Below are 18,470 nucleotides of genomic sequence, written 5' to 3' on the forward strand. Positions count from 1 at the left end.
ACACACACACACACTCTCTCTCTCACTCACTCACTCACTCACTCACTCACTCACTCACTCACTCACTCACTCACTCACTCACTCACTCATTTTCTACCGCTTATCCGAACTACCTCGGGTCACGGGGAGCCTGTGCCTATCTCAGGCGTCATCGGGCATCAAGGCAGGATACACCCTGGACGGAGTGCCAACCCATTGCAGGGCACACACACACTCTCATTCACTCACGCAATCACACACTACGGACAATTTTCCAGAGATGCCAATCAACCAACCATGCATGTCTTTGGACCGGGGGAGGAAACCGGAGTACCCGGAGGAAACCCCCGAGGCACGGGGAGAACATGCAAACTCCACACACACAAGGCGGAAGTGGGAATCGAACCCCCAACCCTGGAGGTGTGAGGCGAACGTGCTAACCACTAAGCCGCCGTGCCCCCCTTATGATAACAATTACATTTATTGATCTACAAAAGAAAAATTGCAATTAATTACACTATTTATCCAGACCTATACCTAGACTTAAATGCCTAAAAAAATGGGGTTATGGGAGTGTTAAATAATAAAAATAATAATAAAGAATACATCAAAATATAATAAAAGAATAATAATTACAATAGAATAAAATTACTATGCTATTCATTCATTCATTCATTCATTTTATACCGCTTACCGCTTATTTTCTACCTCGGGTCACGGGGAGCCTGTGCCTATCTCAGGCGTCATCGGGCATCAAGGCAGGAAACACCCTGGACGGAGTGCCAACCCATCGCAGGGCACACACACACACACTTTCATTCACTCACACACTATGGACAATTTTCCAGAGATGCCAATCAACCTACCATGCATGTCTTTGGACCGGGGGAGGAAACCGGAGTACCCGGAGGAAACCCCTGTGGCACGGGGAGAACATGCAAACTTTTTTTAAAACTTTTAAAAAAATTTATAAAACTATATGATTAATCTAGAATTGGATAATTAAACACATCAGGAGTAAAAATTCATGTTTTGGTCACCAATGAGAGCCCAGTTTTTCCCCCATTTTCAAATACTACAAAGAGTTTAATTAAATAAAAAAAAAAAAAAACACTGACTGTACCTTTAATCCCTTTAATCCCTGTGGTATTACTGATATTACTCTATATTATTTCCTCTTTGTAAGAGACAACCTTTTGCAGACATCTATTGCCACTCCTTTATTGTCTCATATTATAATAGCCTTAAAATTGAATTTATTCCTTTCAGATGTCATCTGGCTGGGTTTAAAGTAAGCGCTGCCAAAATCCTGACTAATGCCACGATTATTTGTTCAAAAATAATGACAGAAAAACAGATGCTATAATCTCATTACTGTCTGGTTGAGCCAGATGGGCTGGATGATGTGGAATAAAACTCAGGAGGTCTAATGTGCTTATTTTATATTACGCATAGCTTCATATTCTTCAGCAGGAAAAAGATTCTCCTCTCAAAAGATGATAAATAAGTATATGATGATACAATACAATATTTGCTCACTTCCATCACTGCAGGAACCTGGAATCTTCCCTCTATGCCATACAAATAAATAGATTTTAAGATGTTATCATTATTGTGTATGGTGCAGAAATGCCAAAACACATCTAAGTCTTTAAATGTCTGCAAATCATAGTGTGAGTGTGATAATATTCTTTCACTGACGCTTCAATTCTGTAATTTGTCTTTGAAATGGACAGCAGCATAAAGGACAACACAGAGCTCTCAGCTGTTCCACAGATGAAAGAAGAGGTAGGCGCTTAAAGATAAGAAAGGATCATTCATAAAACATCACCATCTAAAAATAATAATAATAAAAATAATAATTAAAAAAAAGCCCTTTTACTACCACTTCTTTCTAATCAAGAGACACAAGCTTGTGTTCTTTCTCTTTGCTGTGGGCGTCCTGGACATCTGTGGATTGAAGTGTTTTGATCGTGTCTACCTGCATTTAACGTCCAGATAAATTCATAGTTACTAATAGATTTATTTACATAATGACACATGAATTTGCATGCCATTTGAAACTATAGACAAAAAGAAGGCTGTTCGGAAAGCTGCGTCCGAATCTCGGTTAAAATTGGACACCGTCGACGGCAAAAGACGTCATTTGTTCTTACGTTACACTTCCGAATTGCGGGCGAGTAAAATAGTTCTACTTAAACGATGTGCAATAATTGAATGGTTGTGAACGTATTTAAGTCACGGTATTACGTTCTAGATGAAAGCGAATGAGCTGCGATTAACTAACACACATATACGAAGAAAATAATATTGGTTTGGTTTATGCAAACATTTACACACAGTTTTACTGAATTTGCTCCACTCTCCCAATATACATCCATCAAACAGTTTACATGCTGTTTAACACACTGTTTTTGCTCTTTGCACATGCTGTCTCACATTTCAGTCGATTGCTGTTTTGCGCAGTCCTTAACAATAACAGGTAACTGCTGCTATAATACTAATTTGTTTATTCCAGTATTTCTGCACATTCAATATTGTTGAACATACAGTATTTGCACTGGTCACCGCTGTTCAGTGTATTGTCTTTTGTGTATTGTCTTGTCTTGTCTCACACTATCTTGTTTGTCTTGTCTCACACTATCTTGTTTGTCTTGTCCTGCACTGTTTGCACCAGTTCACGCACTTTATGTATCTAGGACTAACTTACTAAGTCCTCAGCTCTGTCTTTGTTTTATGTAGCACCACGATCCTGGAGAAACGTTGTCTCATGTCACTGTGTACTGCAAAAGCTATATAAGGTTGAAATGACAATAAAAGTTTCTTGATTTGACTTGAATTGTCAGTCCATTCAGGATTTGCAGAAATAAACGTAAAATCACACAAACTCCACAATATTTCAAAACCACCACAAATCTTTCACAGATCCGTGTTGAGTCGTGTCATGACACGTCGTCAGGACACGCATTCGGCCAGAGCCCTCTTCGATGCATGCGTATCTAACACGAGTGCAGCTAGCTATCATTATAAGTCGTTACATATCTGTCGTCGCCGGTAGGAGTTCGAAAGAATTTGTCCCAAAAAAAAGCTTTATGCAAAAAAAATTGAAATGTCATTTACGCAATTTCATTATTCAAATTTCAAAACAAAATCTTTGAGAATTTAAATTCGTAAAAAAAAAACGAGATTGCTGTTCATGTCCGAGACAAAAGTTTGATCCGAGTCGTATGAACGCGATCGACTCGTTTCGACGTGTCGAGTTTAACACATCGAAATGCACAATCGATACGGCGTCACGTAGGAGTTCGGACGCAGAACTTTGTCGTTGCTCTACGATGAAATTTCACAAGTCCACTGCTTTCTTTCCCAGACCTGAAATCTTCTCAAGTGGAATTAAAACGAGGGCAGAATCTCACGAGCTTTTGGAACATTTTGGTCAATGGGAACAAGAATTCGAAGTTTAATTCCGTTTGTCTCCTTTAAGAAAGTGTCAGGTCTCACCTTCCCCAAGCAGAGCTGAAGGTAGCTCACTGCCATGATTGGGCGGACAAGGCGAAGGTCACGTGACCGTCTTTCCAGCCCCGGGACGCCATCTTGGTGGAAAGTTTGGAATTTGTGACACATAGGGGGAAGAAGAAGGGAAAAAAAAAACAGGAGGAGGAGGAGGAGGAGGAGGAGGAGATAACGAGAGAAGTTTGACGCTTTGCACAAGACGAATTTTTTTAATCCTCGGGATGTTTTAAAGTTTAGAAAAGCGACGTGTTTGAGTTATTAATTCGCCCGTGTCGTTGTTGTTGTTAGCGTTTGTTTTTGTTTTGTTTTGATTTTTATTATTATTATTATAATTATTTTATTTTTATTTTTTTCATAAAGCTTTCTACGCCTGACCACGACACGTTTACTTTATTCTTCTAAAACGGAAAAATGAGGCTCGGATATCTGAAAACAAGCGTCTGTGGATGGAAGAGCTGAACATTTGGACCGTCCCGGCTTCCCTTTTCACTAAGTGACGCTTAGCCGAGCGAGCTAGTCGTTTTTAGCCCTGACCCGAACCTGGAGGACACACAGACTCGGACTCGGTCTGCAAACATATCCTCACAACTCCTGCGTGTTTACACTCGGATTTCATGTCGAAGCGTTTAAGTTTAACCGCCTGACACTTTGGGAGTCCTACAGAACCGACCGACCGACCGACCGACCATGCCGGTCAGGAAGAAAGGTGAGTGGTAGAGAAGTATAGACACGAACACACACACACACACACAGACATACACATATATATACACACAAGACACACATATACACACACACACACACATATACATATACACATACACACACACACACACACACACACACACACACACACACACTTATTACCATAATGCAGCAGAGACTAATTATTTCATGCCTTAAATCGTGCACTTATAAAGGGACTATAAGCCTCTTTAAACAGTCTGTTTGTACATGTTTTTGTTGTAGACTCTAAACGTATAAATCTCAAACCTGTCTTTTGGTCCTCACCTAAGTGCACTAAATAGGGTTGTGTAGTTTCACAAGACATGTATGTGTTTGTCTTTAGGCTGAATCCCTAACACGGTTGTGAGATCATTATTACTACTGTTTGTTTGAGGAAAACACTTGCACAGCTTCAGTGCAGGCTGGATCCCAAATACACATAAGTGTGTATAAGTGCACATCATAGGGAAATTATATATTTTCCTTTTCAGCCTTTTCTAGTTTGACTAGTTTACGACTTACACGTCTGACTGAAGGCTGATTCCCAAACACAAACAGTGCACCAGTCCAGCGTATAGTTTCACTTTAGATGAAGACTTACACATGACTTCTTATAGATTTCTGTTTATTAGGCTGAATCCCAAATATACAAATTGTCCAAGTGCTGCACTAAATAGTGTATAAGATAAAGACATTTTATGTTTTACTTTATGTAAAAACTACCCAGTGCTTGGTTTCACAAGGCATCGCGTATTTGTCTTTACGCTGAATCCCTAACACAGTTGTAAGATCATTACTCCTGCTATTTGATAAAGACACTTTCAACAGAGCTTCATTTAAAGGTGCATCTGTTTTTTTTTAGGCTGGATCCCAAATACACATGTGTGTATAAGTGCACTTTATAGGGATATTGATTTTCTTGAAAGGAAACTTATATATTTTCCTTTTCAGCTTTTTCTAGTTTGACTAGTTTACGACTTACACGTCTGACTGAAGCTGTGTGTATCTGCTTTACAGACTGATTCCCAAATACGAACAGTGTCCACCGTATAGGGTGCAAAATCAATACATTTTCTAGTTTCACTTTAGATGAAGACTTACACATGACTTCTTATAGATTTCTGTTTATTAGGCTGAATCCCAAATATACAAATTGTCCAAGTGCTGCACTAAATAGTGTATAAGATAAAGACATTTTCTGTGTTTTACTTTATGTAAAAACTACACAGTGCTTGGTTTACTTATTACGAACATTTAAGTGCACTACATAGGATAAGTGCATCTAGTTTACATCCTCTGTAGACATTGAATGATTGACTGATTGATTGATTGATTGATTGATTGATTGTACAGACTGTTTCCAACATGTCTCCATACTTCCTTCATTCATAAGGTATACAGTAACGACCTCTCACATCTGCTCTCTGTAGCGGATTATACTCGACCACATGGTTAGGCTCGGTGTATAAACTGCTTCTCTATAGGCTACACCTGAAATAAGTGCCCTAATTAGTGTATTACACTACATAATACAGCTACACTCTCTTAGACCACACAGTCTCCTACTGTCCACTTTTATTTATTTATTTTCTATATAAATACTTGTGCTAAATACAGATAAGTGCATTAAGTGAATTCCATAATAAGTACACTAAATGATATCACGATCGCTATAGATTAATTTATCTTTATGTCCCAGTGCTCCCTTTTATAGTAAGTGCACTTCACTTCACTTGGTGTGTATTAACTTCCATCCTTACTTCTACACTCTGTACAGTATGATGCACAAATACAGAAATGCTCTCGAACTGTTCATATATGATATAACATATACGATATCGTTTGAGTTCTTCCTTTTACTCCCACGTCCTATGTAGCGCGCTGGATTATAGTATAAAATAAATGCCTTTGTTTACTTTAATGCTCTATATAGTGCACTAGTTTTTATTCGTTTAAACATACACAAATTCAGATATCTTCCTGTCCTCTATACTGTGTATACTATAATGAGTAGAATAACTGTGTTTTATGTTTGTTTCATTGGCTCCATCCTAATTGTGTGTATTTAGGCACACTACTGTACATAGGGTGTGTAATAACAGAGACATGCTTATACATGCTGCCTAAGATGTCCAGCATCACAGTTCAGATCTCTTGCTCGAAAACCCTTAAACATAGATATTCTAGTGTCAAATTTCATCTTGTGCCCTACATAGGGTCACTACGTAGGGTATAGCGGTTTTATTGTAGTATTAAAAACATGATCTAGTTCTAGTTGAGCTCCCAATAATAAAACGAGTCTGCGAACCGATGTCTAGTCTGTTCCACACGACAGCTGCCTCTTGAGATATAAATCTTCATTTAGTTCACACTGTGTTGTTTATTTTTCTCTTGTTATGCTCCAGAATTTTGATCAAACCATTAAAGATGGACATTATTCTGCTGTTATGATAAATCTCTTTAACAATTTTTTCCCTCAATCATGTTTAAATGTGGATTTGTGGTGATACCGACGTTCATCGGATCTAAAAATTGTGCTCTTGACTGACACGTTTAATGGTCGTCCCTCAGATGCTCAGCGGGCTCTGTTGCTCTTGGAGGAATACCGGACGAAACTCAACAACACAGAGGACCGACAGCTGAGGCACTCCATCCAGAGAGTCATCGACATCTTCCAGAGTAACCTCTTCCAGGCACTCATAGGTACCTTTTAATTCAAAGTTCCCCAGTTTGGCCTTCAGATTAAAAGTGAAATAAAGTAGTTACCTGATCATTAAAAAAAAAACCGAACAAAACTGCTACGCTAACTCCGCCTTCCAAATAGGATGCAAATGCAACCCAAAAATATGCAGGTTTACTTCAGGTAAACTGGAGAGTCCACAACAACATTCTGCGTCGTGATTTATAGCGCAGCGTGGTTCAGTTCTGGATTCTGATTGGTCAGAAGGTGTTGACCTCCCAGTATTCTACAGGCAGGGCTGACGGCGCAGGGACGTGTTAATATGTTTTTGTTATATTAGTTTCTACGGTAACAACTGTCTCGAAGGGATTAAAAAGCAGCTAATCTATTGGAAGGAAGAAAGGAAGGAAATATTCCCTCCTCCGTTCTGTCCGTCCTTTAGTTTGTCCACCCGTTTTTTTCCTCTCTCTTTCCCTTCCTCCTTCCTTCTTTTCCTAAATTTCCCCCAGGAATGAGTCTCCAGTGTCAGGGCTGTGTAAACAGATAGAATCAAGTTTATACCTCAAACTTTCTGACACATGAGTTTAAAATTAGGCAACGATAATAATGTGCTTGTTTTGTTTTATTCCGCTTCAGAAGATACTGTTGAGTAAAAGATTTCTTATAGCTACTAAAACAAAAAAAAACAGGATAAGAAGTTTTCTTTTTATGTTCTGCAGCTATAAACAGACAAAAATACGTAGTGTTTTTCTTTAATAAATCAAAAAACAAATTAAAAAAAAAAATTGACGCGATATAAGAGAAATAGAACGATCGAAGGCATGACGATACAGAAAAATAAACACCTAATTATGTTGTGTGTAAGCCGTCCTTTATCACGTGTGATATTATTATTATTATTATTATTGTTGTTTGTTAAACCTGAGGCATTCCCCTGTCTGTAATCTGTGTTTAATTGGATTTCACACAGAGTCGTTGGGTTATAAAAGTCCTACATTGATAGCTCGGGGTCACTTGTGCTGTGAGAACGGCTGTGATTTTCAGAGAGGTGATAATTCATTTCAGAGTAACGTGGTTCACTCAGGAAACCTGGGCTTCTCTAGTTTTACTCATCTCAGACCCCGTGTGAACCACGTGACCGCTTCCGCGGCACCGTTCTCAACTTGGGATTGCTGTAAAATTCACCTTTTCTCTTTTCTCCCACACACGAGCAAGCAGAGACTCGTCTCGTATGACTAATACCAGTTTATTCCAACAAACGTGCTGTGAAATAAGCGAGCGCCAGGAATGCCGAGAGGCAGGTTTGAGTTTACCGGGAATCGACTTCCTGTCTCGACCGCCATCGCCGCCTCCCTCCCTTCATGTTAGAAATTATGACTGATTTTTAAAATGTTTTAGGTTGAAACTTGATTCTGTTCTGTATTCGACCCATTATTCACACGCAGGAGAGATCCGGGCCGGTTTGTTGACGTTCGTCACCGAGTAACAGGATGCGTGATTTATTTATTTATTTATTTATTAATTAGCTTTGTTAAAAATAATAAAAGCTTTAACACTTATGAGGAAAATTCTTTTCATCTCTGGATGATCGCTTTAATCTCTTACATTTCAAAACACGTCCTTGGATTATTTAATAAACGCGCTAATACGTTGTAATCTTTACGCTGTAATCTTTAATAGGTTGCTATAATTATTTTCTGACAGCGTGAAGAAAAACAAATCTATGAAAAGAATCTATAAACGAAACTGTAGAACTTTATATCTTCTAAAGATTTCTGGCATCTTGGACACGTATAAACACCGTGTCCACTGTTTGCCATCTTACGTAAGTCTCTTATTTCCATTTCCTGGAATCTCAGGTCTCTTGAACTGAAGCGGTTGGAGTTACTGAGCATTGATTATCTGATGTTCCAGCGCACCTGTAATCAAGTGTTCACTACTTTACTGATCCACTTACAGGAGGATTTATTTTCCCGTGCCGTTGTCGTCGTCCGTGGTGAAGTTTTAACACGTGGCCGACACACAGTATTAGCAGATCGTAGCGCACGTTCGCTCTTACACTATTACATCACTCTCATGTCTCTTCTGATGAATAATGGATTCGAGCCACGGTTCTCCAATTGCATGCGCTCTTTTCGAAATGTGTGTCAAAGGACAAAGACGGTGTAATCCGTCAGCGGGCATGATTACTCCAGTCCTAATCCCACTGAATTTCTGCAGATAGCAGCACTGTCGTAAACACAGTCATCTAGACATACGTACATACTGCAGCTCGTGTGACACTACAGCAAGCTGCACATCTTAGGGGCTTTTTACACCTGGTCACTTCACGCGTTTTCTGTGATCAGATATCTATCCGATGGTAAAAAGTCCAGGTCTAAATGCCCTCCGAAACGTTTATGATATAAATCCGATGGTTCAAACCACTTCAGGAGGTGGTCTGGGACGCGTTTCAGATGAAACTGGACAGGTGTAAATGAATGTGGTTGTTCAAGCCACATACACTCACCGGCCACTTTATTAGGTACACCTGTCCAACTGCTTGTTAACGCAAATTTCTAATCAGCCAATCACATGGCAGCAACTCAATGCATTTAGGCATGTAGACATGGTCAAGACGATCTGCTGCAGTTCAAACCGAGCGTCAGAATGGGGAAGAAAGAACGTGGCATGGTTGTTGGTGCTAGACGGGCTGGTCTGAGTATTTCAGAAACTGCTGATCTTCTGGGATTTTCACGCAGAACCATCTCTAGGGTTTACAGAGAATGGTCCGAAAAAGAGAAAATATCCAGTGAGGGCAGTTCTGTGGGCACAAATGCCTTGTTGATGCCAGAGGTCAGAGGAGAATGGCCAGACTGGTTTGAGCTGATAGAAAGGCAACAGTAACTCAAATAACCACTCGTTACAACCGAGGTATGCAGAAGAGCATCTCTGAACGCACAACACGTCGAACCTTGAGGCGGATGGGCTACAGCAGCAGAAGACCACACCGGTACTAGTAAGGTGTACATAATAAAGTGGTTGGTGAGTGTACGTCAACTCCTCCCAAACGGAAGTACGTCACTCGCAGGTGATCTTTCACCCAGGTGTCTCTTTGGGTCTTAAAATGCGCTGCTGCCGCCAGCGAAAATGCAGCAAACAGTAAATGCTGTTTTTTGTAGCATAAACGTCGTAACCAGTTTTTCTTTTTGATCGAATTCTGAAAACCACACACACCAAAACGTGTTCCGTTTCAGTTACCCCGGAAATGAGGTCAAATTTATTTGCATTTTGGGCGGGAGTAGAAAGATCGGATCGATATCCGATTAGCCGAGACGCGTTTATGTGGGCTATGTAAATGGAACAGTTTTAACAAATCAGATAGCTATCGGATCAGAGACAACACATGAAGTGTCCAGGTGTAAAAAGGCCCTATGATGCGTTTGAATCTATTGCGTGTCAGGAAAGGAAGTGCACTTTCAGTTCCTGGAGCAGGCCTGGAACCGATAAGGATTAAAAAGTTGTGTAGCGTGAGCAGTAACAGCGATTCTGAGACTCATCTAGTGTTCACTTTGTATCCAGAAACCTTATAGCTTATTCAAGAGGCTTAACTAAATCATCACACACTCAACAACTGATAGTAAAGCTATGTGGAAACGTTTAGCATCTCAAGTCTTCTGATAAAAGCTTTTTAAAGGCAGGCTTTTAGACGTCTCTGTTACACCATGAATAATGGTGGATAATGATCACACAGTCTCTAATTACCCCATGGCAAACCGGATCAAAAATTAATTTCACACCACGCAATCAGTTCCTAATAACACCGTGGCGGTGAGGAGCAGAACGTCTCCGCTTCCTCACCTGGTTCGGGGTTTTTCCCCGCAAAATAGCTGGCCTTGTAATTATTTACAGATTGTTTGTGGTCGATGGCAGAAGATCAGAAGACTAGTAAGGTTTGAAGACTTTGTTAGAGTTTATGTACTGATGATTAAAGTTTTATGCAACTCTGTACAACTGTAGCGGTTGAAGCCAGAAACGAGTGCTGGTGGAATGATTCAAATCAGAAGGAGGCGTGGCCTGTGTGTGTGTGTGTGTGTGTGTGTGTGTGTGTGGTTTAGTCTCAGTGAACCTGGAGTTGGTGCATGTTATTTGACTTGAAGGAGGCGTGGCTCAGTGTATGTTATTTCACTCAAAGGAGGCGTGGCTCAGTGTATGTTATTTCACTCAAAGGAGGCGTGGCTTAGTTTATGTTATTTCACTTGAAGGAGGCGTGGCTCAGTGTATGTTATTTCACTTGAAGGAGGTGTGGCTCAATGTATGTTATTTCACTCGAAGGAGGCGTGGCTCAATGTATGTTATTTCACTCGAAGGAGGTGTGGCTCAATGTATGTTATTTCACTCGAAGGAGGCGTGGCTTAGTGTGTTATTTCACTTGAAGGAGGTGTGGCTTAACGTGTGCTATTTCACCTGAAGGAGGCGTGACTTAGCGTATGCTATTTCACTTTAAGGAGGCGTGGCTTAGCGTATGCTATTTCACCTGAAGGAGGCGTGGCTCAGTGTATGTTATTTCACTCGAAGGAGGCGTGGCTTAGTGTATGTTATTTCACTTGAAGGAGGTGTGGCTTAATGTGTGCTATTTCACCTGAAGGAGGCGTGGCTTAGCGTATGCTATTTCACTTTAAGGAGGCGTGGCTTAGCGTATGCTATTTCACCTGAAGGAGGCGTGGCTTAGCGTGTGCTATTTCACCTGAAGGAGGTGTGGATTAGCGTGTGCTATTTCGCTTGAAGGAGGAGTGGCTCAGTGTATGTTATTTCACTTGAAGGAGGCGTGGCTCAGTGTATGTTATTTCACTTGAAGGAGGCGTGGCTTAGTGTATGTTATTTCACTTGAAGGAGGCGTGTCCTCTGTCTCTGTTCTGAGCTGTTAGCCAAATGTAATGGATCACCATGTACTTTATGTAAACAGCACTAGGGTCCTGTTTATGCAGGGATAATTTTATATTAAGTGGTGGATTAATGTGATTATTTACAGAGTATTTCTATTATTTTACTCCTTTCATAAAACATCTCAGTGGTTATATTCTAGCGTTCAGTAAGATGACCTCATCTTACTGTAAAATGAGCTGTGATAATAACCACTGGTAATATTTATGCTGTTTAAACTAACATGTTGTTAAAGATACTGACACTTGGTACATGACCGTTAAAGTCTGGGTGTATAGAGGAAGGTGGGTGAGAAGGTGACGGTGGTGGTTTTCTCCGCTCACAAAATGATCTTAAACCAAAACCCAACCCGAGGGTTGCTCTGTGAAAAGGGTAAGAGGAAAGACGAGCTGCCCGACGTTGTGAAATTCCGATCTCGTGGTCAGCGGCCAATTTAATTAAGACATCAGTCCAGCAGTGTTTTTCTAGCCAGATTTACCACAGAGCTCTCTCCAGAGGGACACCAAGGAAACACTAGACTCTGGAAAAGCTGGGAAGCAGCAAACACTGATAGCAAAGTGCTTGTTTTGACTGAAAGACTTGAGTCTTACGGAATCTTGTGGCTTGAGTAAACTCAGTTACAGGCCACGTTTGAAATGCAGTTTATATTTGTCAGGTATGCTGTTATGGGGATGGAACTTCTGGCTTCCAGCACCAGCCCTGTGTCCATCAGCCCATCAGTGACATGGTCTTACTGTAATGTCAATATGTTGCATTCGGATAAGAGTGAAGGATCAACCAGTTTAGTCTAAAGACACTGTTCTCCTCAGCGTTTTTTTTTTCTAGCTGGACCTAGTGCATCAGAGTCTAGGAAGCCTTTCCGTGTATGCTGTCGTAAACATATTTTTTGGAGCTTGTCGCGAGCACGTGACGTGACTCCTGCTGCGTAATCACGATGGGCTGTAAGGGACGTCCCTCGTCACCTCGGCTCTCCGATCCTCATCCTGTTACGCGGCCTGTCTGAAATAATCACTAATCACTCGCTCTGTCTTACTGCTGTGGACCAGACGCTTTGCTACAGCGTGGACAGCGTATCAGATCAAGTCTGATCTCCGTGGACAGCGTATCAGATTTGTCAGTACGAACCGCCGGGTGGAAAAACGTCGAGAGGTTTATTTATTATCGGAAGCGTTTTCTCACTTCTGATTTATTGATTATTACTGATTTTTGACCAAATGCAACCAATAGCTTTGAGATGATTTGTGACGTTATTTATTTGATCATTAATTCAAAGGAATCAGTGGAACTACCAGGAACAAACAAAGGGTCAGCAATGTGCATTCTGGTTGTCATGCGTTATCTTATGCTACCTTCACCTCGAGTCATATGATGTAAATGTACACTGCTGAACACCAAATCTCCCTTCAAGATGTTTAGTTTTAGCAGCGAGAAAACCGATTTGTTTCTCGCTCGTTTCGGCGCCCAAGTTACCATGGCAACCGCTAACGGTAACTCCTACTTCGTTGTATGTGTATTCCTACCTGATTTTAGCTTCTCTTTGCTAACTGTTACAAAGAGATGTGAGCATTTATTTATTCCACACAAACAACCGCTTTAAACACGACCCCAGATTCAGAGCTTTGTTCGAAGGCGCACAACCGATTTTATTTCTCAGATATCCCAGTAATTTAATACTGCTTTTGTATTTCTGAAGCCAGAAACGATCGTTTCAGAAATTCGTCCTATGAAGCTCGCACCTTCCCGTGACAAAAATATCCCCAGCTAGAGCTTTTCTTAGCCGCTGTGAAATCACCTGCTCAGAGATTTACAAGAGAAACCCGTGCGTCAGGAATCACCTCCGCCCAGAAACGCGTACACTCGTCCCCCTGTACACTCGTTCACGTGATCCGCGGTATATTGTCAGCCCAGTCCCTCACGACATGACGCCATCCCTCTGCGGCGTAGATCCGCTGGTTTCACTTCCTCTTCGTTTAGGGAACTAACTGCTTCACTAAATGACTTGAACCTCCGTATGGTACTGTACGCCATTTGGAAAGAACAGGATCCGTATTAATGTTGATCGTTTTAATTTTGAAATTATTTTAGAGCTTCAGAGTGTCAGAAAGGTTTGTGTTAAATTTTTTTCGGGGGGACAGAAGTCCAACTTTGTTTTGTTTGCGATGTTGCAGCAGCTCTGTACAACCTTTATAACCAGCTACACGATGGATTAATGACACTCTTGTGTAAACAATCATATGTACAATGGAGTAAAGCTCAAAAGTTCAAACTGTCACCTGATTTCTGAATACAGCTGAAGAAAATTTTGCGTTGATTGGACATTTTAACGTATAGTTAAATAAATATCAGACTTTTACTCAAGGCAGTAAAGGGTGAGACCATGACATAATATCTACACATTACTGTTCAGGGTTACAGTTAAAACACTAAACCTATGGGCCTCAGCACATGGAGTCACTGTGTTTATAAAGAAGAGACATTCACAGATGATGCTCATCTTCCCTTCTGTTACGTCCAGCTGTTTTTGTAAATCGATATTAGAAACAGATCGAAGAAAGGTTTTGCGTCCTAATATTTGTGCGCTAATAAATGTGCCCGGAAGCTGCATTCAGACAAGCTTAGGTTTAGTAAATAAATCACTTTGTGATTTATTTAAAAGCAAGATCAGTTCAGAAACATATTTCCATCCCTCTTCTGACAGATATCCAGGAATTTTACGAAGTGACCTTATTGGATAATCAGAAATGCAGCGGCGAGTCGACCAAAGGAAGCTCCGGGCCGACCGCCATGAACCTGTGGGACTTCTCCAGCCTCCAGAGTCCAACGGGGACATCAGACACCATGCCCAGCATCAGCACCAGCATAGAGGTAGGAATGGCGTGTGTGTGTGTGTGTGTGTGAGAGGGAAAGATATCCATATTTAATCCTGTGACCACTGTCCACTCAATATCTGCTGTCAGGGTTCTTTCATTTCTCGAGAAAAGATCACACTCATTTTTACAGTGTAGTCGTGCCAGCTTCACATCTCTCTCACACACACACACACACACACACACACACACACAATTTAGACTGTTTAAATTGAACTTGTCTGGCAAAAAAAATGGCAAAACATACACAAACCAAACACAAAATGTATGTGAAAATACTTGTTTTTTTTTTTTGTGTGTGTGTGTGTGTGTGTGTGTGTGTGTGTGTGTGTGTGTGTGTGTGTGTGTGTGTGTGAATTTGTCATGATTACAAAAGAGAAAGAAACAATCGCCAACCAAGAAGCTCCACTTTCTCCAGAATCTGTTGTGTAATCTTTTGCAAACAGTGTTTAACCTGTGATGTCATTCAGACTTCTGAGCCAATAGGAAACTTAAAAGTGGAACTTGTGTGTCTTTTAGTCGTCTGGAGAAAAGGTTCCTCGGTTCCTCGTCTCGTTGTAGAGTTTTTGCGTTTTTTTTTTTGTTTTTTTTTCTGCCTGCTGTTGTGTGATTTTCTTGTTAGCAGTGTTGGCACCTCTACATCTGGACCGAGCAGGAGGAAGGACGTGAAGTTTCACAGTTGTGCTAATTAACTACAAGTGGGGCAGGAAGCGTAAACGTCAAAGGGCAAAAGGGCAGTCGTAGACACCGTACAGGGGCAGTTCTGTAGATTTAGATTCTGTACAGAACACACAGGAAACATCTTCAGAACCGGCACAATTCACAAACGTGTAAAGCTCGCTCTGTCACACACTGGCTCACAGCCTCACACACACACACACACACACACTCATTAATCCTTGCTGTCCACAGACGAGAGCTGTACTAAGATTAGATTTGGCTTACAGTCTCTTGCTGCAAACACACCACTGTCACCAATTTAAACTCGATGACATCTTTGTCAAAACACTGTGTCGGTTCACACACACACACACACACTCACATACACAAACACACACACACATCAATGCAGAGACTTTCTCAGTCTCATAAAGTCTACAAGTAAAACATGGGAACAAGAACTTTTTTTTAAAATCAATAATAGTTGATAACATATTTAATAAACCACATCAGGTCTTCACATATGTCTGTCTAGACAGCCAGAGTGTTCAGTGTGTGAATATCTAACATCAACAGTTAGCATAAGTGCGTCATAAAGTCTGTAAATTTTGTGTAATGTCATCAAGACACACGTTCAGCCGATACGAAGGAATTTCAGCTCTCCTAGACGTGTTACTACTAGGAGTTTAACAGAAGAAGTCCCTTGCTTATGATTTTACAAATTCAAGGAGTGTTTTGGGCATGATGCACTTTCCAAGCGAGACGAGCGAGTCGTGTGAACGCAGGTCATTCCTGGTGTGTATAGAGTGTTTTATACGTCACTGTGGCTTTACATCGCAAGAAGAGCTGCGGGATATTTTCGACTCCTGTGTAAGTTATTAGACGTTATTAAGTGTGTGTGTGTCTTTCCTTCGGTTTAAATGTGTTCTTTCTGTTTCTCTTTCTGATACAAAACTGCTAATCTCAGGATTCTCCACTTCTATATGAAATCCTCCATGTGCTCGCTAAAGCCAAAGCGTCGCCTGGAGAGCTGGACAGTGTAAGTATTGCCTCCCGGCGCGGCGTCCCTCATGGTCGCATGCTGGGCCCATTCATCTTCTCCCACTCGTTTGTTGTCCTGTTCCGTGGAGATGGGCTGCTCTCTGTCTCTATCTCTCTGTCCCGTCACAGAGAGACTCATGTGTCACTCCATTCATCTGGGCTCGGCTCAGAGCCGTGGCCGGTTCTTCGGGCGGGAGGATGGGGTGGTTTTCTTACACTTTTTCTCAGCTGGGCATTTTTGCAACATTCAAGTTTTTTTTTTCTTCAGCGTTCATTTCATGGTCGTCTGACGTTCTCATCTAGTTCATGAAACTCACTTACTGACCTGCATGCGTCCTCCTGTTTAAGGCTGTTCATGTTTAGATGTGTTTTAAAATAAGGCCCGTTCCTTTTAACTGTTTGTATGCAATAGAGATGATTAAGTATTTATAATGAAAATGTTTTGTCTTTAAGAATTTAAGGAAACCAGACACAGCACGCTGTTTTTTTTAGCGCCGACGCAAGCTACGAAAAGCAGCTTTTTGTGCGTTTCTTTGGTTGCTCTTTGGTACAATGAGACTCCTAAAGCTTCTCACTGATCATATTTGGATATCCAGAATTGTAAAGAACAGGAAGTGTTTGCAGTGTAACATTTATATTTTTTTAGATTACTGAGAGAAAGAGAAATCAGACTACACTCAAGTAAATAATTAAATAAAAGGTTATATTTTCTTATATTTAGATTGTTAGATGTTTGCCCGTCAACCCGATATTATTATGACGTTTCCTCTGCTTTGAGTAAAGACCTCGTTACGTCCCGCATCTTACAGAAGATCCGAGTCTGCTTCTGAAGTGGGAAGACTAATTCACACACATCAAATATTTATTTTCTTGCTTTAGGGACAGATTCGAGCTGGTCTCCGTCAGTCGCAGCACTTCTTTCAACACCAGTAGTAGAGCACAGATGTACTGCTGATGACTAGAGCTGTAGGTTTGGTGCTTAAAGTATCGAAGCTTGAATATAACGCCTTCCTCTATTCCATGCCTTCAAGCTTCCCAGTTTCTTGCGGCATGACCGTATGCTGTCAGTCAGCATTTTTGACTGTGTGTGTGTGTGTGTGTGTGTGTGTGTGTGTGTGTGTGTGTGAGAGAGAGAGAGAGAGAGAGAGAGAGAGAAAGAAAGAGAATACAGCCAGGGACGTTATGTCGTACACGGTTACTTTCCCTTTCCGAAACTAAACCTGAACTGGACAACAAGAAGAAAAGAGTGGAGCTGATTTATAAGAGCGCAGGGGGAATAAATCTGCGTACGAAACATGCGTGCGATGGTCAGGGGTTTTCATTTGGTGTGTATTTCTAGATCTGTTACACGACAGGCATCAGCTGACGGTAGAACTGTTCGCACTAGCCGTATGAATTAACGCTCACTGACGATCAATCGCAGAAATAAAGACGCTGAATAACCTCAGACTCGAGATAAATGAGAGAGAAGATGTGAAGGTTGAAGCTTTGGTCTTTGAGGAGAAATTTCTACAGAAGACACTCTTAATCTCCATGTAATGCTGTTACGTTAGTGACCACTTTTCAACCTCGTTACCGGTGTTTCCTGCCAACCAGAACGTTAATCTAGTCACGTTAGCATATTAACACGTTTTAATAGGAGTAAAATAAGTACTGAGTATTATTACAGAATCGCATTAACATTTTAAAAATACGTAGCTTGCGTTTAGTCGCAAATACGATGACTGCGCTTATATTTTATCTAGACACACATACGGGGGAAAAAATCTGGCAACCCAGATTCCATCCTGAGTTGTGATGTAGCCGTGAGCACAATTTTTTTTCCTCCTTCTTCCTCTCCTCTCCCCTTCTTAACTCCTCCCAAACCCCTTCAGTGATGTGAAGTTTTTATGGTCTTCCTCAACAAACATGCTGTGTTTACCCCAGCTGGATGGGAGCGGTGTTGTTTTCACTGTCTCTCTCTCACACACACACACACTGAAGTAGCGAAGGCGTGACATGAGATGCTGAGCCAGCGCACTGCTTCTGTTTGTTCCCATGCGAGAAGATGGACTGCATTTGCATTGTTACCACTAAGGTAA

At 41.1% G+C, this 18,470-nt stretch overlaps 1 protein-coding gene across 10 annotated transcripts in view; it reads left to right on the plus strand.

The window, feature by feature from the left end:
* The first annotated feature begins 3,643 nt into the window (after nt 1-3,643).
* Nucleotides 3,644-18,470, plus strand: part of dlg1b (discs large MAGUK scaffold protein 1b) — an 81,102-nt gene continuing 66,275 nt past the window's right edge. For 6 of the 10 annotated variants that reach the window (XM_060868023.1, XM_060868051.1, XM_060868032.1 and 3 more), the window contains exons 1-3: nt 3,645-4,198; nt 6,790-6,921; nt 14,520-14,686. In XM_060868023.1, coding sequence (XP_060724006.1) covers nt 4,180-4,198; nt 6,790-6,921; nt 14,520-14,686 — 318 coding nt within the window. In that variant the 5' untranslated portion in view covers nt 3,645-4,179. Of the gene's footprint in view, nt 4,199-6,789; nt 6,922-14,519; nt 14,687-18,470 lie in introns of all 10 variants that reach the window. The other 4 variants (XM_060868005.1, XM_060868015.1, XM_060868059.1 and 1 more) reach the window with 2 other exon arrangements.

This window comes from Tachysurus vachellii, chromosome 1 (genome assembly GCF_030014155.1).
Source record: "Tachysurus vachellii isolate PV-2020 chromosome 1, HZAU_Pvac_v1, whole genome shotgun sequence".
NCBI classification, from domain to species: domain Eukaryota; kingdom Metazoa; phylum Chordata; class Actinopteri; order Siluriformes; family Bagridae; genus Tachysurus; species Tachysurus vachellii.